The sequence below is a fragment of the Callospermophilus lateralis genome, chromosome 12 (genome assembly GCF_048772815.1).
Source record: "Callospermophilus lateralis isolate mCalLat2 chromosome 12, mCalLat2.hap1, whole genome shotgun sequence".
NCBI lineage: Eukaryota > Metazoa > Chordata > Mammalia > Rodentia > Sciuridae > Callospermophilus > Callospermophilus lateralis.
The window spans coordinates 68343484-68366169 of record NC_135316.1 but is presented as its reverse complement, the minus strand read 5'-3'; the positions used below and the strand labels follow the sequence as shown (position 1 = coordinate 68366169).

Sequence of the window (22686 nt, the reverse complement as noted above, 5' to 3'; positions counted from 1 at the left end):
CCCAAATTGATCCATTTCATCTAAACTGTATAGACTGTGTATTTAAAGTTATTTAGCTGCACTCGTCATTTTTTGTCACTCTCATATTTTCTCATATTGGAGCAAGGAAGCTCAGGGGGGAGAAGAGGCATCTGGGACTCAAGGTGCAAGAGTGAGTGTAGGTTGTAAGGATGGAACCCATGATTTGGGCGCTACTTGAGGGAAAGGCCTCAGCGTGAAGGAGCTCGGCATCCACATATTGAAATGATTAAGTGAAACAGCCCTTCCTTCCAACCTAGGGAGGGAGAGTTGCATTGTCCCCATTGGAAGGCCAACATCTGTTTCTAGGAGCCACAGGGAGAACACCTTCCTGACAAGTGCCAGCCTGGCCCAGTGGCAGGCCTCAAGGAAAATGCCAGCCCAGGACACCCTGTCCTTCTGCTCCTGAGAACAACCACACAAAATGCAAAAAGGCCTTCCTCCTCTACACTGCCTCCGTCCCGTCCTCCAGGATCCCACACCTCTGTGACTGTCCCAATGTGGGCCTGGAGTTGTCACCTGGGCCTGGGCTTGCTCCCCAGGACACTCCTCCATGATCCTCAGTAGGCCTCTCCTGCTTCCCAGAACCTCCTGCACATTGTAACCTTTCAGGCAGCTCTTAGGCAATCCCTTCCCTAGGCCAAGGTTGGGTCAGAAAATGGCCATTTCCTGTCTGTACACCCTGTGCCCTGCCTCAAGCTGGGAAGTGGCTTTGCCTTAGGGGGATTCACCACCATTGGGATTTTTCTATAGACAAAGACATGAAGAGTTTCTCTTTAAAAACTTCCTGGGCTGGGATTGTAGCTCAGTGGTAGAGTGCTTATCCAGCATGCATGAGGCACTGGGTTCGATTCTCAGCACCACACATAAATGAATAAATTAAAAATAAAGGTCCATCAACAACTAAAAAAAATATTTTAAAAAACCAACTTCCTATCATTAGATGTTTCACAACTAGGGCCCTATCAGAAAATAGCAAATTACTAAAATGTCACACGTGACATACATTTCAAGCTGCGGGAGCAGCTATGAGCACACAGTCCTGTAGAGATATCAGGGATGGAAGGTGTTAGAAGCCTCCCCTCCTGGCTAACCCATGTGCTTCCCACTCTTCATCTGTGCACACTTCAATTTACGATCTTGGGCATCACTGGAACCCAATACAAAGAGCAATTCCACATGGATACACTTGGCTTTTATGTAAATAGCAGCCATAAGATGGCCTGTCATCTGCACTCCTCAAACCCCATGTGCTCTCTCCTCTGCTACCTCCAGCAGGGGCCATGAGGAGGAGTTGGGTGGTGAGGCAGCATGGCAGGTGGTGAGGCACACAGTCACTGCTGCAGGCAGGCCCACCCCTAACCCCTGGCCCCCCTCTGACTTCCCAGCAAACAGTATGAAGGAGATGATGCCATAGAACACTCTGGGGTCTCCTATGCCTTCTCAGATGTGATTTCTCCAACAGTTGCCACCCGTCCTCTCCACACACCTCAGGGAGGGATGCCTTCTGCCAAAGAACATGAGCTCAGACTCATGTCTACACTGGCTCTAAGGAAAAATCCCCATTCAACTGAGTTAAGGGGAGCAAATCTCCAAGGCACTGGGTCAAAGCAAGTGAGTGCACATCTACATCTAATGTAGACCCTCTACACTAAGGCAAGTGTAGTCCCCATCTGCACTGCTAAAGCCAAGCAAGTTCCCGTCTGATGGCTGAGGTGAGTCCACCTCTACACTGGCTCAAAGTGAGTAGATTTATCTACATTGAATAGGCGCAGTGGTCCAGGCCTTGGAATGGATGCCTGGTGGGCTCTTGCCCCACTTGGAAACCCCCGGTCCCCACTTTGACAGCCCTTTTTTTTTTTTTAATCTTTGGAACATCAATTTGACTACGCAATTTGAGAGAAACAAATTTATTAAGAAATATCTCTGCCATCCCAGGAGCATGGGAGAAAGGACAGAGAAGAGCAGGGCAGGGGAAGGGTCCCAGGGAAAAACAGTCTCATCTGATGACTCTGGTAGGTGGGGGCAAGGGACACCTGATGTCCAGGTAGATCCAGGTGTGCTCCTGGCTGGACCCCATGTGGAGAAGCCCAGCCAGTAGGCACTCAGTCCTGCAGCTGTTGGAGTCCAGGTGACCAATGGTCATGTAGTGACAACAGCATCCACAGAGTAGAGAGTCCTCTGGCTGGCTGTTTCTTTGTTTGGTCCGTCTGAGCTCTAACTTTATGTAGGAACCACCCGATTTGTGAACCTAGCAGGTTTCTGCTCTCCTGGTGTAGGAGCCTCGTTTTCGCCATCACATGAGGGTGTGCAACAGCACAGTCTACGCAAGCAGGCAGCCATCCTCCGCCTCACCCGCTTCCAGCCATTCCTGTGGCCCTGGGGATGCACTGTGGTGGCATCTTGGGAGACATAGCTTTCTGTTGTTGATGGGCAGGGTTGGGGTGAGTCGGACACAGAGTGATGCTGGGAGGCTAGCCTGGGAGTGGGGGGCTTCTCATGCAGGCAGCGGAGACTAATGGCAGGCCAGCTGGCCCTTCTGAAGTCCTTCTGCCCTGACTCCTTGGCCTCCTGAGGCTGATGATGCTCACAGGGCAAGGGGAAGGTGTGAAGGGCAGGCTCACTCGCCCTCCTCTGCGGGAGGGCAGGGGAAATGGAAGGATCCCTTCTCACAGGCTTCATGCAGCCTGCCCCCTGGCTTATCTGCTGCTGGATTATGAGATAGGAAGCCATCACCTCATCAAACTTTTCCTGGGACAGCGACACCCAGGTACTGTAAGGGTCGTACCCCATGTCGAACAGCATTGTCAGTACTGTGGGGTCTGAGAGGTTGGGGAGGGGCACATCATGGAAAGGTAACTTCTCCTCACCCTGATTCAGCCACGGGTCTGCCAAGATCTCCTCTGCCGAGGGGCTTGCTCTTAGGTTCTCTGCCAGGATTTTCCTGATGAGCCTTTGTGCTTCGGGGGACACGTGCTGGGGAAATTCCAACTCAGGTTGGTAGATGTCACTTGGGCAGTTCCCTGTCAACATAAAGTACAAAATGATACCCAGTTGCCAGGTGTCCACTGCAGGGCCCTCCAGAGGGTGCCAGTATCTGTTCCATTCTTGCCCAGGCTTGAGAACGGTGCTTAAGCCAAAGTCGATGATTCGGATGTTGCCTCTGGCATCCAGCACAACGTTCTGGGGCTTCAGGTCTCCATGCAAGATGTGCATCTTGTGGCAGTAGCACACCGCACAGGTGATCTGTCTGAACAGTCTCCGGGCCTCCTCCTCCTCCTGCATGCCCCTAGGTGGGATGAAGTCAAAGAGCGATCCCCTGGCTCCATGCTCCATCACCAGGTAGACATATTGGTGGGTTTCAATAACCTGAAAGAGGTGGATCACATTCGGGTGGTTCAGGGTCTTCATAGCCAGTTTTTCAGGGCAGGTCAAACTCCTCCAAAGTCTCCTTGGCAGGATTTTCACCGCCACCTCGGCCCCAGTGCGCAGATGGCGGGCTAGGATCACCTTACCAAATGCCCCATGTCCTATGTCCCTCAAGACCTGGTAATGGTCTGTGAAGGCCTTCTCCTGGAAGGAGCCAGGCCACTGTGGCACTACACTAGACTCACTACTCTTACTATGCATCCTAAGCAGGAACACCAACTAAGGATGCTAGCTAAAAACAAAATAAGAAACTAAAACAACAAACCAAAATCAAAAAATAAAACAAGACAAAACAAAAACCCAAATCAAAGAACCAATCGCCAAAGCACACAACCACCAACCGCCAACCACCAAACACACTAACTAGCTGGGAGTCCGACAGGTCACCACCAAGAGCTTCCTGTACTTATGGACAAAAACCCAGCCTCAGTCACTCTGTTATATACCCGGGGATTGAGACTCCCTCACAATGGCTCCTTGTGAGCTCAGGGTAAGATATGACCCAGTCATGCCTGGGCATCACCCACACTGGCCATGTCCTTTTGGGCCTACAGGACCTTTTACAATTTCAGAGTAAGAATAAGAAAGGACTCCAGAAACTTTTCAATTCAATGGGTTATGGAAACCTATAAGTAATTTTTAAAAATTAAAATTTGTACAGTACTTAATGGACTTTCATTTCAAGTCTAAAAGTCTTGACTTTGGTGTTGAAAGACCTCAACATATCTACACCTAAGGTATTTAACTTCTTTTTCTTTCATCCAACACTCAATATGAGTGTCAAAAAGTTGGTAGCACCTCACATCATGATAATATAACAATGCTCTGTTCCCTAAGACACTCTAGAGCATTAGGCACACCTACAGGGTGGACAGGGAGGGAGGGCTCATCATAATTTCCCCATAAGTTCTTCATCAGATCTTTCATTAGAAACACTGCAGCATAAAACGCAGTGGATTGAAATACTCAAAGTGATAAGGGACAAAGCCTGGAGGCCAGGAATCCTAGAACCAGTAAACGTGTCCTTCCCAGAGAGGGAAGAATAGAGATGACTGGGTACCTTAATGCTGCTGTAACCAAATACATTAGATTGGGTAATTCATTAACAAGTTAACAAGTCCCAGTTTGGTAAATTCAAGGTCAGAGCTGTTTGTTGCTTTGTCCTCACAGGATGGAAGGGATAAAGTGTGGGGAACCCCCAACACAAATTTTTCTTTCTTTTCTTTAGTTTTTGTTTGTTTGTATATACTGGCAACTCAACCCATCAACCCAGAGCCACTCACACTTTAAGCAAGTGCTCTGCCACTGAAGTGCATCCCCAGCCTATTTATTGTGAGACAAGATCTCACTAAGTTCCCCAGACTAGGCTTGAGCATGTGATTCCCTCTGCCTCAGTGTCTAGAGCAAATACCAACATGGCCAACTGTGGTTTAAATATGAGGTGTTCCCTAAGAACTCCTGTGTTCATGCAGGAATATTTAAAGGTAGAATGACTGGATTGCCAGAGTTGTACCTTATCAGACCTTCTTTGTTTCCGTGGACTGTGTGTGAACAATGCTCTATTCCCTAAGATACTCCGGAGCATGGTAGGCACACACTCTTGTTCCATGGTAGACATTGGAACAAGAGTGGAGGAGGGGGTCATGGAGCCCTCTGGTAAGAGCTCTACCACTGAGTTACAACCCCAGCCCCCAGAAGAGAATATTTCTTCGAATACAGATCATGGGATCTTCTTGACACAGAAGAAGCCTAAAATATTGTTTTACCAGGGTAACTTACACAGACCCTCAGAGGACGCTTTACTGTTGATTCTACACATAATACCTACACTTGTTACATTTCTGACATCAAGAACCAAGACAGACAGATGCAGGTGTATATGAGCATCATTCTCCATGTTACTGAAGTTATGCTGCTGTATGTTCACATCAGACTGGATTCTCTTTCTTGTGTTAAAGGGACACTCTTGGGACACAAAGAAATCCCTAGAGAACATTCCCAAAATGAAAGGGATGGGAATTCAAATGTTTCACTACAAATATCAAGTGGATAGGAGAAAAGATAATTATAGAAGGATGAAAGGCAGTTAATTAAGAGCTTGCCTTATTCTATGCATAAGACACAAGTTCCAATTAACTGGCAGCCTTGCCCACTGTCCTTATCAGGACACAAGTGCCATTGAATGAGCAGCCATTCTGCCTCCTTATAAAAGCCTAAGTTTCAGTGAACCAGCTGCCCACCCTGCTCTCCTTAGAAGCACAAAAGGGCAACAGTTCTAACACCTCACCCTACTCTCCTTATAAGGAAGCAAGTCACAATGAACCAACAGCTCATTCTATTCCCTTATGATCCAATCTGGGGTAATAACATTATAATAATGACATGCCTGGGGAAAAAATGTCCTTTTTCTTAGGTCTGGTGTTAGAATTTAAGCATGCTTTTTAGGGATATAATTCAACCCCTATCACTATAACTATTTTTTCCAACAGTTTTTATCCATATATGTTTTATTTTTAATCATGTCATTTTTCTTCATTTGTCAGTGAAATCCATTATTTATAGATTTTTCATATTTATTTCATGATGGAATTTGGCCAACTTTGAGTTTCTTCCATTGTTTTATTTTGGCACCATCTTTTCTGGTTTAATGATCTGGTAATGCCAGCCTCAAAAAAATAAGTTGTGAATTGCTCCCTGCTCTTCTAATTCCTAGAAATGGTTGCATTGAATTGCATTGATTCTTCTTTAATTGTGTGGAAGAATTCCCCAGTGATATCATCTATACCCAAAGATTCCTTTGGAGATTTTTAAATTAGGAACATAACTTCCCAATGGTCATTGGACTTCAAAGGTTAATGTTAAAGATTAATGTTCTGATGGTAGTCCATGCTTTTCAAAATTTGCTTCATTTTATCCCAGTTGTAGTTTGTGTGTTCTGTTGTTCAGTTATAACTACTCCATTTTCATTACTCTCACAAAAATGACAAGTTCTCTCTAAGTGGCTCAGTCTTGGCATGAGTACCTTATCCCCCTGCCTCAGTGTCCTGAGCAGATAGGCTTATGGCATCTTGTGGTTTAAATATGAGGTGTTCCCCAAAAGCTGCTGTGTTAAGGCAGGAATATTCAAAGATAAAATGACTGGTTTGCAAGAATGTACTGAATCAACCATCCTTGTTTCAATGGAATAATTGGGGGTTACCTGTAGGCAGGTGGAATGTGACTGTAGAGGTGGGTTAACCCTGAAGGTGTGCTTCTTCCCTGTGTCTCCTCTCCCTCTTTCTGCTTCCATGTCACCATGAAGGGAGCAACTTCTTTTGCTTGGCCCTCGCCCCATGATGTTACCTCAGATTGATCCCAGAGCAATGTTTTAGGCCATCTACGGACTGAGAACTCTGAAATCCTGAGCTCCAGATAAAGTTTTCATCCCTAAGCTGTTTTTGTTAACTGGTGTGGTTACAGCACCAAATGAAGCTAATTGAAACAGAAATTGGTACTGAGAACTTCACTACATTTGCCCATGCCCTGAGACTTTGGGAGGTTGCATTTGAAAACAAGGGACTAACTAATTTGGTAGAGGAAATTTCAGGACAGCACAGCATTCAGTTATGGCATGGATATTGCTAGCAGTCTTAGACTGATTTTGTAATGCCAGATTCTTGGGATCCCAATAGACCTCCAGGAGCCAAATCTGATGCAATCACACATGAATCTTTATTGCAAGCTCCAGCCTGGACTCACAACTGTTCCCAACGCAGTGGTCCCAGGGAGTGAGTACCAGACCTTTGTTCAGTGAGATTTTATAGGTTTTTTGGGGTTACTCTATGCGTCACAACATCACACAGCAAATCATTTCACAAGGAGGGAAAATAAAACAACTCTTAACATTGATTAGCAGATTCACTGGTGGGGACAAAGTTGGGTAGGGATGATTGGTTAGTACAAGAGGAGGATTCCTTTGAACTGATTGGTTTAAGCCATGAGGGGTGTGTGTGCTAAACTACATGGTTTCCCAACATGTTATCAACCACCATAAACTACTGGGGGGTCATCTGACATTCCAGGTATTTTCCCTGTCTCATGCTGATTGGTGGTTGCTAGGGGGTTGCTATGGTTCCTCACCTAGCCTAACTGAGTCAGGGACACCTGGCACCGTAGATCTCTCCTGTTATTTGCAGACAAACAACTCAGCAGGGTGGGTATGTGCCTAGGAATGTTTGGTGGGTTTTACCAAGGACAAGGGTCATGCCCCCTTCCTTGGACAGGCTTTGATGTAGAAACTTTTTTCAAAAATGGAGTCACATCAGTTTCTCAATTTACTCTGAGAATGGGGGAGGAAAGCAGAGCTAAAAGATTTTTTTAAACTTATAAGTTGGAGAGATTTGGGGAAAGTAAGTGGGTGACTGTGACCATTTGCTCTTGGTAAAGTGGCCGTTCCATCCTAAGATGTTTCCTTTTGTGTCTGTTAATAGCTGCTACCTGCTAGTTTCTGCTTCTGTAACCATGCTTGCCCAGCAGGTGTGGCAGGAATGAGAACTGACTGGAGAAGAGGGGTGGGGTGCTAAAACAAGGCTACTTGCATGAGAAAGTCTTGAAACCCAGAGATCTGTACTGTACAAAAGATACTGAGAACAAAAATCTGTGCCCAGACTTTGGGAAAGACTCCACTGAGCTCCCATTTGTGCTGAAGAAACCTTGCTCTTCTCCATCTCCAAGTGTTGCTTGTCTCTTTCCAATGTCATCATTTTCCATATTTTCCCCTATTATCCATAACATTGGTTTTCAGACATGAGAACTTGGTGCTCTACAAGGCCATTCTCAACCCTGGAATCCACACACAATGCTGATGATATCAGCTCTCACCAAACTATGCTCACTATTACGTCAGCTCTGATCCACATACATTACATTTACAACTCATTTACTTTTCACAAGTACCTCACATGGCAGATGCTATTTTCTCCCCCATTTTATTGATGAAGAAAGTGAGACAGAAATAGTTGAATAATGTGCACATCATCATAAAACCAGTGGATGGAAGACTTAGGATTGAAATTCAAGTGTTCTGAACCCTGAGGCTCTTCCCCACCCTGCTCTCCAGCTCCTCCATGTCTCAATACACAGTCACAGCAGCAAAATTACAAAATTACAATTATCTTTTACTAGACAAAGGTGCACAAAAACATGCACTGGAGAAAAGATAACCTCTCTAACAATTGGTTTTGGGAAAACTGGAAATCCATATGCAACAAAATGAAATTAAACCCCTATCTCTTACCATGCGCAAAGCTCAACTCAAAATGGATCAAGGATCTAGGAACAAAACCAGATACCCTTCGTCTAATAAAAGAAACAGTAGGCCTTAATCTCCATCATGTGGGATTAGTCCCCAAATTACTTAATAAGACTCCTTTGGTGCAAGAATTAAAATAAAAAATCAATAAATGGGATGGATTCAAACTAAAAAGTTGATTCTTAGCAAAAGAAACAATCTGTGAGGTGAATAAAGAGCCTACATCTTGGGAGCAAATCTTTACCCCTCACACATCAGATAGAGCACTAATCTCTAAGTATATAAAGAAGTCAAAAAGCTAAGCCCCAAAAAAACAAATAACCCAATCAATCAAGGACTTGAACAGACACTTCTTAGAAGATAATATACAATCAATCAACAAATATATGAAAAAACGTTCATTATCACTAGCATTTAGAGAAATGCAAATCAAAACTACTCTATGATTTCATCTCACTCCAGTCAGAATGGCAGCTATTATGAATAGAAACCACAAAAAGTGCTGGGTGTGGGGAAAAAGGTACATACATACGTTGCTGGTAGAACTGTAAATTGGTGCAACCAATATGGAAAGCAGTATGGAGATTTCTTGGAAAATTGGGAATGGAACCACCATTTGACCCAGCTATCCCTCTCCTTGATCAATACCCAAAGGACTTAAAAACAGCATACTACAGACACAGCCACCTCAATGTTTATAGCAGCACAATTCACAGCTAAACTGTGTAACCAACCTAGATGCCCTTCAATAGATGAATCTAGGGCTTTGGAATAGATTGAACCTATTCCAAAGCCCTAGATTGGTGCCTAGAAGCCTCCAGTCATTCTGTAAACCTGCAGAATGTTTAAAAAAATGTGGCCTAAATACACAATGGAATATTACTCAACAATCAAAGAATAAAATCATGGCTTTTGCAGGTAAACGGATGGAGTTGGAGAAGATAATGCTAAGTGAAGTTAGCCAATCCCAAAAAAACCAAATGCCTAATGTTTTTTTTCCCTCTGATCTAAGGAGGCTGATTCATAGCGGGGTAGGGAGGGGAGCATGGGGGGAATAGATAAACTCTAGATAGGGCAGAGGGGTGGGTGGGAAAGGGAGGGGGCATGAGGTTAGCAATGATGGTGGAATGTGATGGACATTATCATCCAAAGTGCATGTATGAAGACACAAATTGGTATGAACATACTCTGTATACAACCAGAGATATGAAAAATTGTGCTCTATATGAGTAATAAGAATTGTAATGCATTCTGCTGTCATATATAAATTAAAAAATTAATTAAAAAATGTGTTCCTACCAAAAACAAAACAAAACAGAGTGGTAGAAATGAGAATGAATGAGGGATGGGGAGTTGTCTTCCCTCTGCTCATTCATTTATTTTCCACTATGACAAAGTCTAGACCTAGTGGGTCACTTGGAGGCAGGAGCTCTTGCAGTCTATGCAATTGCTGTGGATTAAATGTTTGTGTCCCCCACAAATACCCATGTTGAAATCCTTACCCCCAAGGTGAAGGTAGTGGGAAGTGGGTCCTCTGAAAAGTGATTAAGTCATAAAGGCAGAACCCTCATGAATAGATTAGTGCTCTTACAGAAGAGGCCCCAGTGAGGCCTCTGCCCCTTCCATGACGTCAGGACCCAGTGAGAGGGCAGGAAGCACACCCCCAGCAGACGATGGTCATTTAAGGAGTATTCATCTGAAGCTGGTCATCTGACCCTTCAAGGTTGAAGACACCAAGAGTAACTATGGATCCAGGATTTCCAGGGATGTCCAACTGCCAGGTAATAAAGCATCCTATTCCAAAGCCCTAGATTGGTGCCTAGAAGCCTCCAGTCATTCTGTAAACCTGCAGTCACCCTGATTCCAGGAACAGCAAAACCTCACAGATAGATAATGCCCCTAAGTTGGAGCAGTTATTCCATCATGGGAACGAAGGTTCCCCCTCTAAACACAGGAATCATCTCATGGGAACCCAACTACTCCTTTAAATGATGACAATGACCTCTCTAGACCTCAAATAAGTAGACATGAGGTAGCGATTAGCCACACCAGTTTGGCCAAGACTGCTTAACTATGCACACCTCTAGCCATTGCCCCAATTCTTCCTCTGTTTAAACCTGAACCTCTTGTCAGTATCCCCAAAGACAGGGTCCCCTTATCTTCCCAGTTTATCTCTACTGATTCAACTTCCTTTCCTGCCTTCACCACTGCTCTTTGATTGGCATCTTGGGACTGGTGGCAGACCTAGTATGTTGGGACCCCTGGAGTCTTGGCCTTTGCCCTAAAACTCTCATATAACAAAGGCTCTGAGGAAGAGTCTGTTCTATGCCTCTCTCCAAGCTTCTAGTTGCTGGCAGCAGTTCTTGGTGTTCCTTGGTGGTCAATATGTCACCCAGTCTTGGACTCCACCACTCTCTGTGTCTTTTGAGTCTATATCTCTGTCCCAATTTCCCTCTTCTTATAATGCTGGTCAATGGATCAAGGCTCATCCAAATCCAGTATGACCTCACCCTAATTTCATTACATCTGCAAAGATCCTAGTTCCAAATATGTCAGTCAAAGGTGCCTGGAGTTAAGGACTTCAATATATTTTGGGGAGGGACAATTCAATGCACAATAGTGCATAATCTTCATATTATAGATTGTAAACTGAGACAAAGTAGTTTACCTGGGGATATATAAAATAGGTGGTATGACTCAGTTTTTAATCTTTCTATATCTGATTATTTTTACTGATTAGGACCTTACTTATAGTAGGCCCTCTGCTGTGTGATTCATTTCCATTTATAACCCTCAAATCAACTGAACATAATTATTATCCCTCAATTTTATAAACAGAGCTCAGATCACTGAAGAAGCTTAATCAGAAGTTCACAGGTAGGAAGCAGTATATCTGGGACTCTATCCAAAGTCCTGGCTAGTAATTCTCACCCAGGTCAACAGAGCAGAATACCTTTGGGAAGGGCTCTCTTCTCACCCCACCCACTGTCTCAAGGTACTAGAACTCTCTTCCTGCAGGTGAGAATCACAACTATAAATGAAACCTTACAAGAACTGTCCAAGGGAGGAGTGTAGAAACAGCAAATTAATCATTGAGGATCACAGCACTGCAACCCAATGCCTCGTACGTGTGATGATCTGATGGGAAACATTAGTATTCATCTTCCTTCCAGCAGCCAAAGGAGAGTTGAAAAGACCACCAATGAGTAAATCTCACTAAACAGCAACATATGCCACAATTAATTACTTCCCTACTGAGTGCTGCACACGTGCTGTGGATGATTTCTGTCCAGATGCTTCAAACAAGCCTGAGCCTCAGTAGCTCCATTAACACAAGGGAACAATGGGAAAATACCCAACCCCATGCCAGGAACAGAGGCTGGATTAGCACATGTTAGAGTTGGATTTGCTCATATTATCTCAAACACACCCCACAGAAGTTGGGGCTAGGAACACAAGCTTTGGAAGTAGGCAGACTTGAATGCCAAAAGTAGTTCTAATATGCACACCTCTGGTGGTAGAGACCACTATGCACTTCTGTACGATGCAGAAGAACACAGTCCAGTTATTTCTCTTCTGTAAGCCTCAGTTTACATACCTGCAAATTGGAGATATTCACACTTGCCTCAGAAAGCTATTCCCAGGAATATAAACATGATTCTGACCCTTGATTCCCATGAGGGAATATGAGCTATGGTTAGAAATGAGACAGTAGTTAAATTTGACTTTATTATTCTTATGTGTCTAAATTTCTATTTGACACATTTGTTCAAGTAATAAATGTGAACAGAGCTTTGGCAGGAGGACTGGAGATGATGAGAAAACAACTGAATGAGAAGACCCAGACTGACAGAAATACACTCATTTCTTTCAATAGTTTTAGTGTTATCTCACTGCATAAAACTCACACAGAGGGATGGATAGGGGTAGGGGACAACCTGTAGCACTTCCCTGACTGCCTGGCTGCTTGAGAAGCTCATTCAGAGGAGGTGTAGCCAGGACATGTGGATGCCAGAAAATATAACACTCAAGCCCTAGATCAAGAATCACTTGGACTGAAGATGTCCCAGGAAGGGACATGGGGCTATATCCCTTTCCAAATGGGTGAAAGTATGTAGGAAATAGAAATATTGGGAAAAAGAAGTTCACAAAAGTTTTATGATTCACTTAATTTTATTAATTGATGTCTATGATTTTAATGTTATTGCTAGAACCACGTTGTTCATTAAGAGTATTTACCCACAGCTTATTTAAGTCTTCAAATACCTCTGCTTGGTTTTGTATCTATGAGGTAATATCCCAAAGAGCAGGGATGAAGTTCTACTTACTTGTCTCCCTTGACGTCGCATGAATGTGGACCAGAGATGGCAAACAGGCTGTATGTGTGCTGCGGAAACACTGCCATCTAGAGGCAATCACTTGTAATTGCACCTCACCTAGACCTGCATGCACAGGCTGTGTAATAGGTATACACTTTCTAAGCAAAGCCTTGAATAGGTATGTAAGGCTAACACAATTGCAAAGTGGCATTTAGGTAGAAGTATGTTTATTGAAGAAAAAAATCTGGAGCAGACAGATTTCAGGTTTCATTTCTGTTCATTGAAAGAACCAGTTTCACCAAACAAGCTTTAAAGGAAGAGGAACTGAATAATTCATTTTGTCAGTTACAATTTATAAAAAAGGCTCCAAGATTAACTAAATACAACTATTACAATACAATTTAAGAAGTGCCCTTTAAAAACTCTTAAATAATCCTAGTAGCAGCAAAAATGTCACACATGTGTACACCAGTATGTTACCATGTGTAAACACGTATTAGTAACAATATACTTAATAACAAAAATTATGCATTTTTAAAATATTAAATATGTACATATATGTATATAATAAAGAGAAATCTGGGCCATATTTTTTCATAAATATACAATTCCTGATACCAAAAACAAAGTGACAATAATACACACAAATGCATTTTATCATAAGGCATGTTGAACAACAGTTCACAATACTCAAGGGGCATCACCTGGTTGCAGAGGGCAAACTTTCCAAAGTCTCCGCCGAGTAGTGATCCTTGCACACCGAGGGCACCGGGATGACTGGAAGCACTGTTTGTGAAAGCAAGCCCTGCATGCTGCAAGCAAGGAGATCAGCTGTCAGACAACACACCATCTTGTTTTCTCGTATGTGAATGATGCTCATTCCCATCCCAGGGAGGCAGGGATCTAAATCAGAACCCAGAGTCTTGCAAAAAGTAATCGTTAAAACTCACAGGTGTTATAAATTACCTGACAAGTCATGAACATGATGCTCACAGAGTCTAAAGAACATAGAAGATGCCACACAGTGTCCCCAGATCTGCCCAAACACGTGGCAGGGGTTCCCCAGCCTTTGAGAGATTGGTGGCTGAGGACCCTTGGGAGGTGGCACCGCTTCTCTGGAAATGGCCCTAAATGGAGAGAGCTGCTTCAGTCAACATCATGCCCCCTTCCTGGCAACAGCCTGCATCCAGTGACTGGTCACTGTGGAGTGTCTGACCCAGCCGGCTCTCTGTCCCCAAGTTGGGACAATGATAAGACGCCATCCAGGCTCCAGAGTCCCCCCACTGGATGGGCTTGAGACTTGAACAGGTGAACTTTCCCCCGTCTGAGCCTGTTGGCTTCATGTCCCCCACAGAGATATTCTGTATGGAAATGTCTGCCTCTCTTGATGGGAAACCTGTCCTGCAGGCCTGCAACACTGCTTAAAGGGTAAGGGGAGACAACCCTGGGATGGCCTCAGTGGAGAATGTACCCATAAAAAGGGACATGTTACTAAAATCTCTCATGAATCCAGAGTACAGGATTCCCTTGGGCACTGATATCCTAGAATAAACACCAGCAACCTTTTCTGTAAAGAACCACAGAGTAAAGGTTTTAGGCCTGGGGGGCCACATGGCCTCTATAACAGCTCCTCAACTCCACCAAAGTAGCACAAAAGGAACAGGAGATAACAATTCATGATCGAATTACAAAACAGGACAAGCCCAGGCAAAAGGAGGAACATCTCCTCTATCCAAAACCCCAGCAGACCTCATCCTTTATCCCTGCTCCACCAAATATTCCTCCCCATGGACCCCAAACTGGGTCATCTCCAACCCACCACACAACCACACTGCACTTTTAAGAAAAACCTGTGCCCAAGTTATTAAGCTATTATGCAGCTGAAGTGAACTCTGTGATTAAGTCATTAACTTAAATTTACAACTAAGCTAAGTGATTACTAAGTTTCTGCTAGTTATTAAAATACCTGAACATCTTCTACAAGTTGCCGTCTGAAATGGGAAGATGACAGTTGTACTCCGGCAAAATTCACAAATGAAGCCCTTTCCCTGACAGAGCTGTAAAAGAAAGCATCAGAAAGTCAGAAACTGGAAATGCTTCTCTTGATACAGAAACTGAGTTAGCAATTTTACAGAACTTGATAATCATCAATTTTTGGATGTCTATGATTTTAGCTTCTAAAAAACTGGATAAGAACAATAACAAAAAAAGGGCACATAACATCCATTTCTCACCAAGTCAGTTTAAAACACAGAAAGATCATGATTTTAAACTTTATTTGTCTCTCTTTTTGAGACAGGCTCTTGCTAGCTGCCCAGGCTGGCCTCGAACTCCTGGGTCAAGGGATCTTCCTGCCTCAGGTGGGACTACAGATGCGTGCCACCACACTGGACTCTCAACTTGTGTTCTTAAATGATGGAATTTCATTTCCATGCTACACTGCAATCTTCCAGTTCATGCAGACACAGGGCTTCCTGTTCTGTTACATCGGAGTCCATGTGGTTGTTTCAAGCGGACTGGAATCAAGCAGCCCCAGCACCCAGACTAAGTCCCAGGGCCCTGGCTTGCAGCCCAGCTCTCACAGTAATCAGCAGGATGATTTGGGTCCATTAATTCGAAGCTCTGAACATCACTCTCCTCATCTGTAAATGGTGTCGCTGGCACTGCACTCAGGGTTTGTGGGAGTTAATGGTCTCATGTAAAAAGCACGCTGCACAGGCCCTGGCTTGGGGACAGGTCAGGGACCCACCCGCTCCCAGCAAACCCTCACCTCACAGCTGGCCACATGTGCAAGGGCTGCTTTCAGAATGTCCTTGAGTAAGGGTGCCAGCAGCCCTCTCTTGGTCCTGAGGAGGTCCTCCAGGGAGAACACGTGGAGAACTTCAGTCAAATGTCTGGGAACCTGCTCGAACTCCTTTAATGCACTGCCAGAGAGGAAGCAGAGGGATTCAGGAAGACACCCACACAGTACACAGGGGTGGGAAGGACAGGGCAGGTGCTTTCTCTTGGCACTCAGCATTAATATTTTTAAATCAATAAAAAAAAATACCTACGAGAACACCAGTGAACCCTGTGTACCACTTTACTTATTGCAAGTGTACTTAGATGCCAGGAAGAAACTGAAATTCCACAAAATGTGATTCCAAGAATGTGCAGAGAAATGCAACTCGGGCAGGCTGCCCCAACCCTCCTTGCACAGAGAAAATAGAACACATTTTTTTTTTTGTTTTGTTTTTGTTTGGTTTGGTTTGGTAGTGGGGATTGAACCCAGGGTTGCTCCACCACTGAGCTATATCCCCAACCTTTTATATTTTTTATAACATTAAAAATATACTTGCGATCCTCCTGACTCTACCTATAGGATTACAGGTGTGAGTCACTGCACCCAGTGGAACATTTGATTTTCAACTCTTAAAAATGTGGAGCAATTCCACCATCTTTCCTGCCCCCATACCCACTTCCTTCCTTTTCCTCCCCTTTACCCAATGAAAGTTCCTCCATTTTTCTCATGTCCCCCTCATCCTCATTATGGATTAGCATCCATTTATCAGAGAGAATATTTAGCCTTTGTTTTTTGGGGATTGGCTTACTTTGCTTAGCATTATATTCTCCAACTCCATCCTGCAAATTCGATAATTTTATTCTCTTTGAATGCTGAGTAATATTCCATTGTGAATATATACCAGTTTCTTTATCCATTCATCTATTAAAGAGCATCTAGACTGCACATATGGTGCAAGGCTACATCGTGTACAACCAGAGAAATGAAAAGTTGTTCTGCAATTGTGTTCAATGAATAAGAGTGAATTCTGCTATCATATACCTAATTAAAATAAAATAATTTTTAAAAAGAAAATGAATTTTTTAAAAAAACAGGAATAGTCACTTAAAAAAACATTGAAAGTGCTCTTGGAACAAGAGTCAATGAGAACCTCTTTACTTCCAGGAAATGAGGAGATCAGGAAATTGAGTGTAGACACTGCCCATAATCTCCATTGCTATCTGCAGGAAAAAAGGTGATTAGAGAAAGTTTATATAGAACCTACTGAAAACTTTTCCTCTTTCTCTGCCCACATCTTACTTTAAAAATTAGCAATAAACATTTATTTAATAAAAAAATATGTACCTAGTACCATTTGATTATCATGAAATCAAAATGACACCCTGTTCATTTCAATTTAATTTCAAGGGTATCAGTGCCAGTGACTGTTGTGACAGCTAGCAAGAGAATTACTGCTCACAAACAGGTATGTGACTCTAAATCTGTAAGTCCAGCACTGGGCTGAAGACTAAGGCATCCGAGTGCCAGCAGTCATGGTTACCTGAGTAACCAGAGGCATCTAAACCTTACCCTGGTCTCCTTCTAAGTATCCTAAAACAGTTACTGGTAGCCTGTGCTGGACCTGACACTCCACGAAGTCATACTGGCTTAACTCTCCATCCAGCATGGGACACTTACTCATGCTGCACCCTCTGGTGGAGGTTCCAGATTCCTCTTCTTGATTCCAACTTACCCTTCAGGCTCAGGCTTTTCCCCCAGGAAGCCTTGTCTACTCCCAACCCCACCCCATCCCTAAGTGTGCTCCATACCGCCTCTTCTGTACCCTCTTGGTAACATGCAGTCTGACATGTGTAACATGAAGTCTGACCATGAGTTGTCTGACTTCCCCCCTGCACTTAACGTATATTTGCTAACTTTTTAAATTTGAAGCACAGAATGGCTATTTCACAAGATTTGGTAGAAGGGAGGATGTGTGGGTTTTACCACATGTCATAGAGGAGGAAAATGGAGACCCTGAGAAGCAATAACCTGTCAGGCCCATGATACCAGATGGGGCTCAGGGGCCAATGACTACTGACACAGATACATGGTCCTTCCTAGGAAATTAAATCCAAAAGCAACATATCACCATGATGAAAGATATAAATCTAAACAAAATATTCTAAAAGCCTATGACCTCATTTATTATAATGAACATCTTAACCCTCTTAAGTCACTGTCTCCTCTTCCACTTAAAAATCAATTATGTTCCTATACATCAGTATTGAATCAACTAAAGGAAAAATTAGGAAAACTATCCCATTCACAATAGCCTCAAAAAAAAAAAAAAAAATTGGGAATCCAACAACAGAGGTGAAAGACCTCTACAATGAAAACTACAGAAAGAAATTGAAGACCTTAAAAGATCTCCCATAGGCAGAATTACTATTGTCAAAATGGACATACTACCAAGAGCCCAACACAGATTCAATGCAGTTCCTATTAAAATTCCAATGACATTTTTCACATAAATAGAAAAGGTAGTCATGAAATTCACTTGGAAAAATAAGAGGCCCAGAGTAGCCAAAGTAATCCTTAGTGAGAAAAGCAAAGCAGAAGGCATCACAATACTAGAAGTTAAATTATACTATAGAGATAGCATAACAAAAACAGCATGGTACTGCACCAAAATGGTACAGAAGAGAAACCCATATAAATACAGTTATCTCATACTAGACAAAGGCACCATAAACATACCTTAGAGAAAAGATAGCCTCTTCAACAAATGGTGCTGGGAAAACTAGAAATCCATATGCAACAAAATGAAATTAGACCCCTATCACTCACCCAAATCAAAGTGGACCAGAGACCCTGTGCCTACTCAAAGAATAAGTAGGCCCAACTCTATCATGTCAGCTTTGGAACTGAATTCCTCAATAAGACTTCTAAAGTTCAAGAAGCAAAATAAAAAATCAATAAATGGGATGTATAAATCTAAAAAGCTTCTTCACAGCAAAGGAAACAATAAAAAATGTAAACAGAGTGCCTACAGAATGGGAGAAAATCTTTGCCATCTGCACCTTAGATAGAGCATTAAATTCCAGAGTATACAGAGAACTCAAAAAAACATAACACCAAAAAAAAAAAAACCAAATAATTCAATCAATAAATGGGCAAAGGAACTGAACAGGCACTTCAAAGAAGAAATATGATCAGTCCACAAATATATGAAAAAATGTTCAACTTGTCTAGCAATGAGAGAAATGCAAATTAAAACTATACTGAAATTCCACTTCATTCCAGTCAGAATGGCAATTATCAAGAATAAAAGCAACAATAAATGTTGGTGAGGATGTGGGGGAAAGGTACACTGTTACATTGCTGCTGGAACTGCAAATTGGTGCAACCATTCTGGAAAGCAGTGTGGAGATCCCTCACCAATCTTGGAATGGAACCACCCTTTGACTGAATTATCCCACTCCTCAACATATACACAAAGGACAGTGTGACATGGCCACATCAATGTTTATAGCAGCTCAATTCACAATAGCTAAGCTATGGAACCAACCTAGGTGTCCTTCAACAGATGAATGGGTTAAAAAAAAAGTAATACACACACACACACACACACACACACCCCATTCACACACATAATAGAATATTAATCAGCCATAAAAAAGAATAAAATTATGGCATTTGCTGGAAAATGAATAGAACTGGAGACTCTCATGCTAAGTGAAATAAGTCAATCTCAAAAAACCAAAGGCTGAATGTTCTCACTGATATGATAACTGGGGGGAGGGAAGAATAGAAGTTCACTGGATTAGACAAAGAAGAATAAAGGGAGGGTGGGGCAATGGAAATAGGAAAGACAGTAGAATCAATCAGATAAAACTTTCCTATGTTCACATATGAACATATGATCAGTGTAACTCCACAACATGTACAAGAATGGAAAGTAATGTTCCATGTATGTATAATATGTCAAAATATACTACACTATCATGTATAGCTAAAAATAAAAATAAATCTCTCATTGAATTCACATCTAAAACTTTACTGACTGGCAGTCCATCCTATGCATGTAGTATCAATTTAAGTACCATCCTGTTACTAAACACCTGCTCGATTTTAAACATGATTTCTTATTTTAAAAACTTCATTTTAGCTAAATCTCTGTTATATCACAAATTTATCCTTAAGATAATCTTCTAGAAGTAGAGTCAGAGGGCTGTGACCTCTCCCAGGTTTGACAGGACTCCTGCCTCTCCTTCTGGGGAACTGAACAGGCCCCAAGCTCATAGCAGCATCATTCATAAAGCAGCAAAGCAACCCAAGTGTCCTTCAGTGGATGGATATGGGCCCACAGGAATACTGCCCAGCCTTATAAAAGAAGGAAATTCTTTTTTAAAACCTTTATTTTATTTATTTATTTTCATGTGGTGCTGAGGATGGAACCCAGTGCCTCACACGTGCTAGCATAGCACAGAAGGAAATTCTGACACATGAATCAACATGGATGAATCTTGAGGACATTTTATTATGTGAAATAAGCCACAAAAAGACAAACACTATCAGATTCCACTTGTATGAGAGTAGTCACTATTCATAGAAACATAAAGTAGAAAGGTATTTTCTAGGGGACAGGGAAGGAAACAGGCAGGTGTGTTGAACATACACGTAATTTCCAGTTTGCAAGAGGAAAAGAGTTCTGCAGATGGACAGTGGTGATGAGAGCACAGCAATGTGAATGGACTGAGCATCACTGAACTGCCTCGAACATGATTAAGATGGTAAATTTGAGGGCTGGGGTTGTGGCTCAGTGTAGAGTCTCACCTAGAATTTGTGAGGCTCTGGGTTCAATCCTCAGCACCACCTAAAGATAAATAAATATACTGTGTCCATCTACCACTAAAAGAATATTAAAAAAAAGATGATAAATTTGCGGCCATACATATTCACTACAATTTATTAATAACAACTAAAAAGCCATTAGCTAGAGTTGTTTCACCCTTTTCCTGGCCCATTCTTCTTACTCCACCAGTGACTTAGCAATTCTGAGAGGTGGTCTGCATTCCCAAGGACAGCCATGAGGTAATCACTATGTTAAGAAGCCCTGTGACCTGGGGAGCAAGTTCCCAGAGGCACTCAGAGGATCAGCAGCTGGAGGAGGGAACATGGACTGTCTCAGTCAAGAATCATACCTGGGAGCAAACCTGCAGGTCTTCAACAGCTTCTTGATATGAAAAAGCTGCTCCTGGATGTCCTAAGGTGAGAAACCAAACAGGGAAATTTAAATATTTAAATAATAATCAATAACATTGGCAATGTACACGTCAAAGTGAAATGCTACTTCTCACCACCGTGGATTGGCACCCCTGGAGAAAACAAACCTTTAAAGCAAACAGCCTCTAGAGCTGGGGTTCAGAACTGAATCCACAGATCTACAGAGGGTCCTGGATGGATCCAGGTATTGTGGAGCCTGAAGCTTTACACAACTTTAGGACTTTCTTCAAGAAAAACACAAATTATGTATTAATATAAAGATTTAGTAGGGGCCTTGGAAAGGAGTCTGTGTAAGTGAGGGCCCCAAAGGTAAGCTTCATTTACATCACAGTCCATCTGCCTTTCAGAAGGTCCGCATGGGATTCCATGAAACTAGAGTGAGGTACATTTCCTGCCCTGGGACACTTAGCTGAACTCACTTCCCCTGCAGAGGCAACTGTTCACCTTTACCCTGTCCAGTTCCTTGACTTTCGCATAGAGGTTCTGGCCGATGCTCAGCAGATTGAAAATGGGTTGGTGCCATATGCTATCCAGGAGCTTTTTGGAGAAATTGCTGACGTGGAACTTCCTGAAGTCCCACATCATCAAGATCCGTGCAGGAATGCAGGACTCTGCATACGAGTAGCAGCAGTCACAGAAATACTTCCCCAAATATTCACAGTACCGGAGCCGTTTCACAAACTCTGCCAAGCACATCAGAGACTGAGTGTCACACGCCTTAGGCTGGAAATCAACCCAGAGCTGCCCACCACCACCAATTCCTATGCAAGGTTCAAAGACTCCAATGGCTGTTTTTAAGATGGTAAAGTCATACATGACCTCATGACAGCTGGGAAAACACTGGCAGGACTTGGGAATTTACACTGTAGACACTTACAAGCTTTGCTATAGGGGATAGATGTTGGAAAATTAGAACCCTCCCTAAATACTCCTGGGTTTGGAAGATGGATAAAGCAAACTGCAATGCAACAAAAAGAGCATTCCATTTAGGATCTTAAATCTGGCTGGGAGCACAGACTCCACTTGTCACTAACAGGAAAACCTAAGACAGCTCAGAAGCTCTTCAGGCCAATTATCCTGAAACCACAAAATGCAACTCAGAAATGGATTCAATATCACACACAGGAAGAGTGCTTTGTAAATAGCAAAGCAGTACATACACAATACTAGGAAGCAGCATGCAAAAGAGTTCCCTGACATGTCAGAGAGAAAAATACAAAAATGAACAAAGGATGGGAACAGGTCCTACATGGAGAGCAAAGCAATAACCAAAAGAGACGTAAAAAAAACAATCTTCATGAGTCAGGGAAATGCGTATTAAAGCAGTGAGATACTCTGTTCTCCTCCATAGTGTCACACATCTAGACGACTTAGAACAGGTGAGGTGTCTAGGGGCAGGCACTCACCCCGGCTACTGAGGGAATAACCTTTTAGGAGCACACTGCTGGGACATGCTTCAGTGTTACGTGTGTAGCAGTAATCCCAACTCCGTGATTCCATCAGACAAATGCCAACAGGCACATGGACATACACAAAGGTACTCACTAAAGTACTCCAAGGTGGGGACGGGGGAGCAGCAACCA

The 22686-nt window shown here is 42.9% G+C and overlaps 1 protein-coding gene and 1 pseudogene across 1 annotated transcript; both read right to left on the bottom strand.

Moving 5' to 3' along the window:
• Positions 1-2241: 2241 nt before the first annotated feature.
• On the bottom strand, positions 2242-3648 carry LOC143411419 (sperm motility kinase Z-like). The gene has a single exon (XM_076872205.1). The coding sequence runs from the start codon at positions 3646-3648 to the stop codon at positions 2242-2244; it is 1407 nt and encodes a 468-aa protein (XP_076728320.1).
• Positions 3649-13644: 9996 nt separating this feature from the next.
• Positions 13645-21919, bottom strand: LOC143642369 (protein associated with UVRAG as autophagy enhancer-like; annotated as a pseudogene).
• Between the last annotated feature and the right edge of the window lie 767 nt (positions 21920-22686).

What these genes read in the sequence shown, in the direction of transcription:
- LOC143411419 (XM_076872205.1), bottom strand. Translation starts at nt 3,648, where the DNA reads ATGCATAGTAAGAGTAGTGAGTCTAGTGTAGTGCCACAGTGGCCTGGC.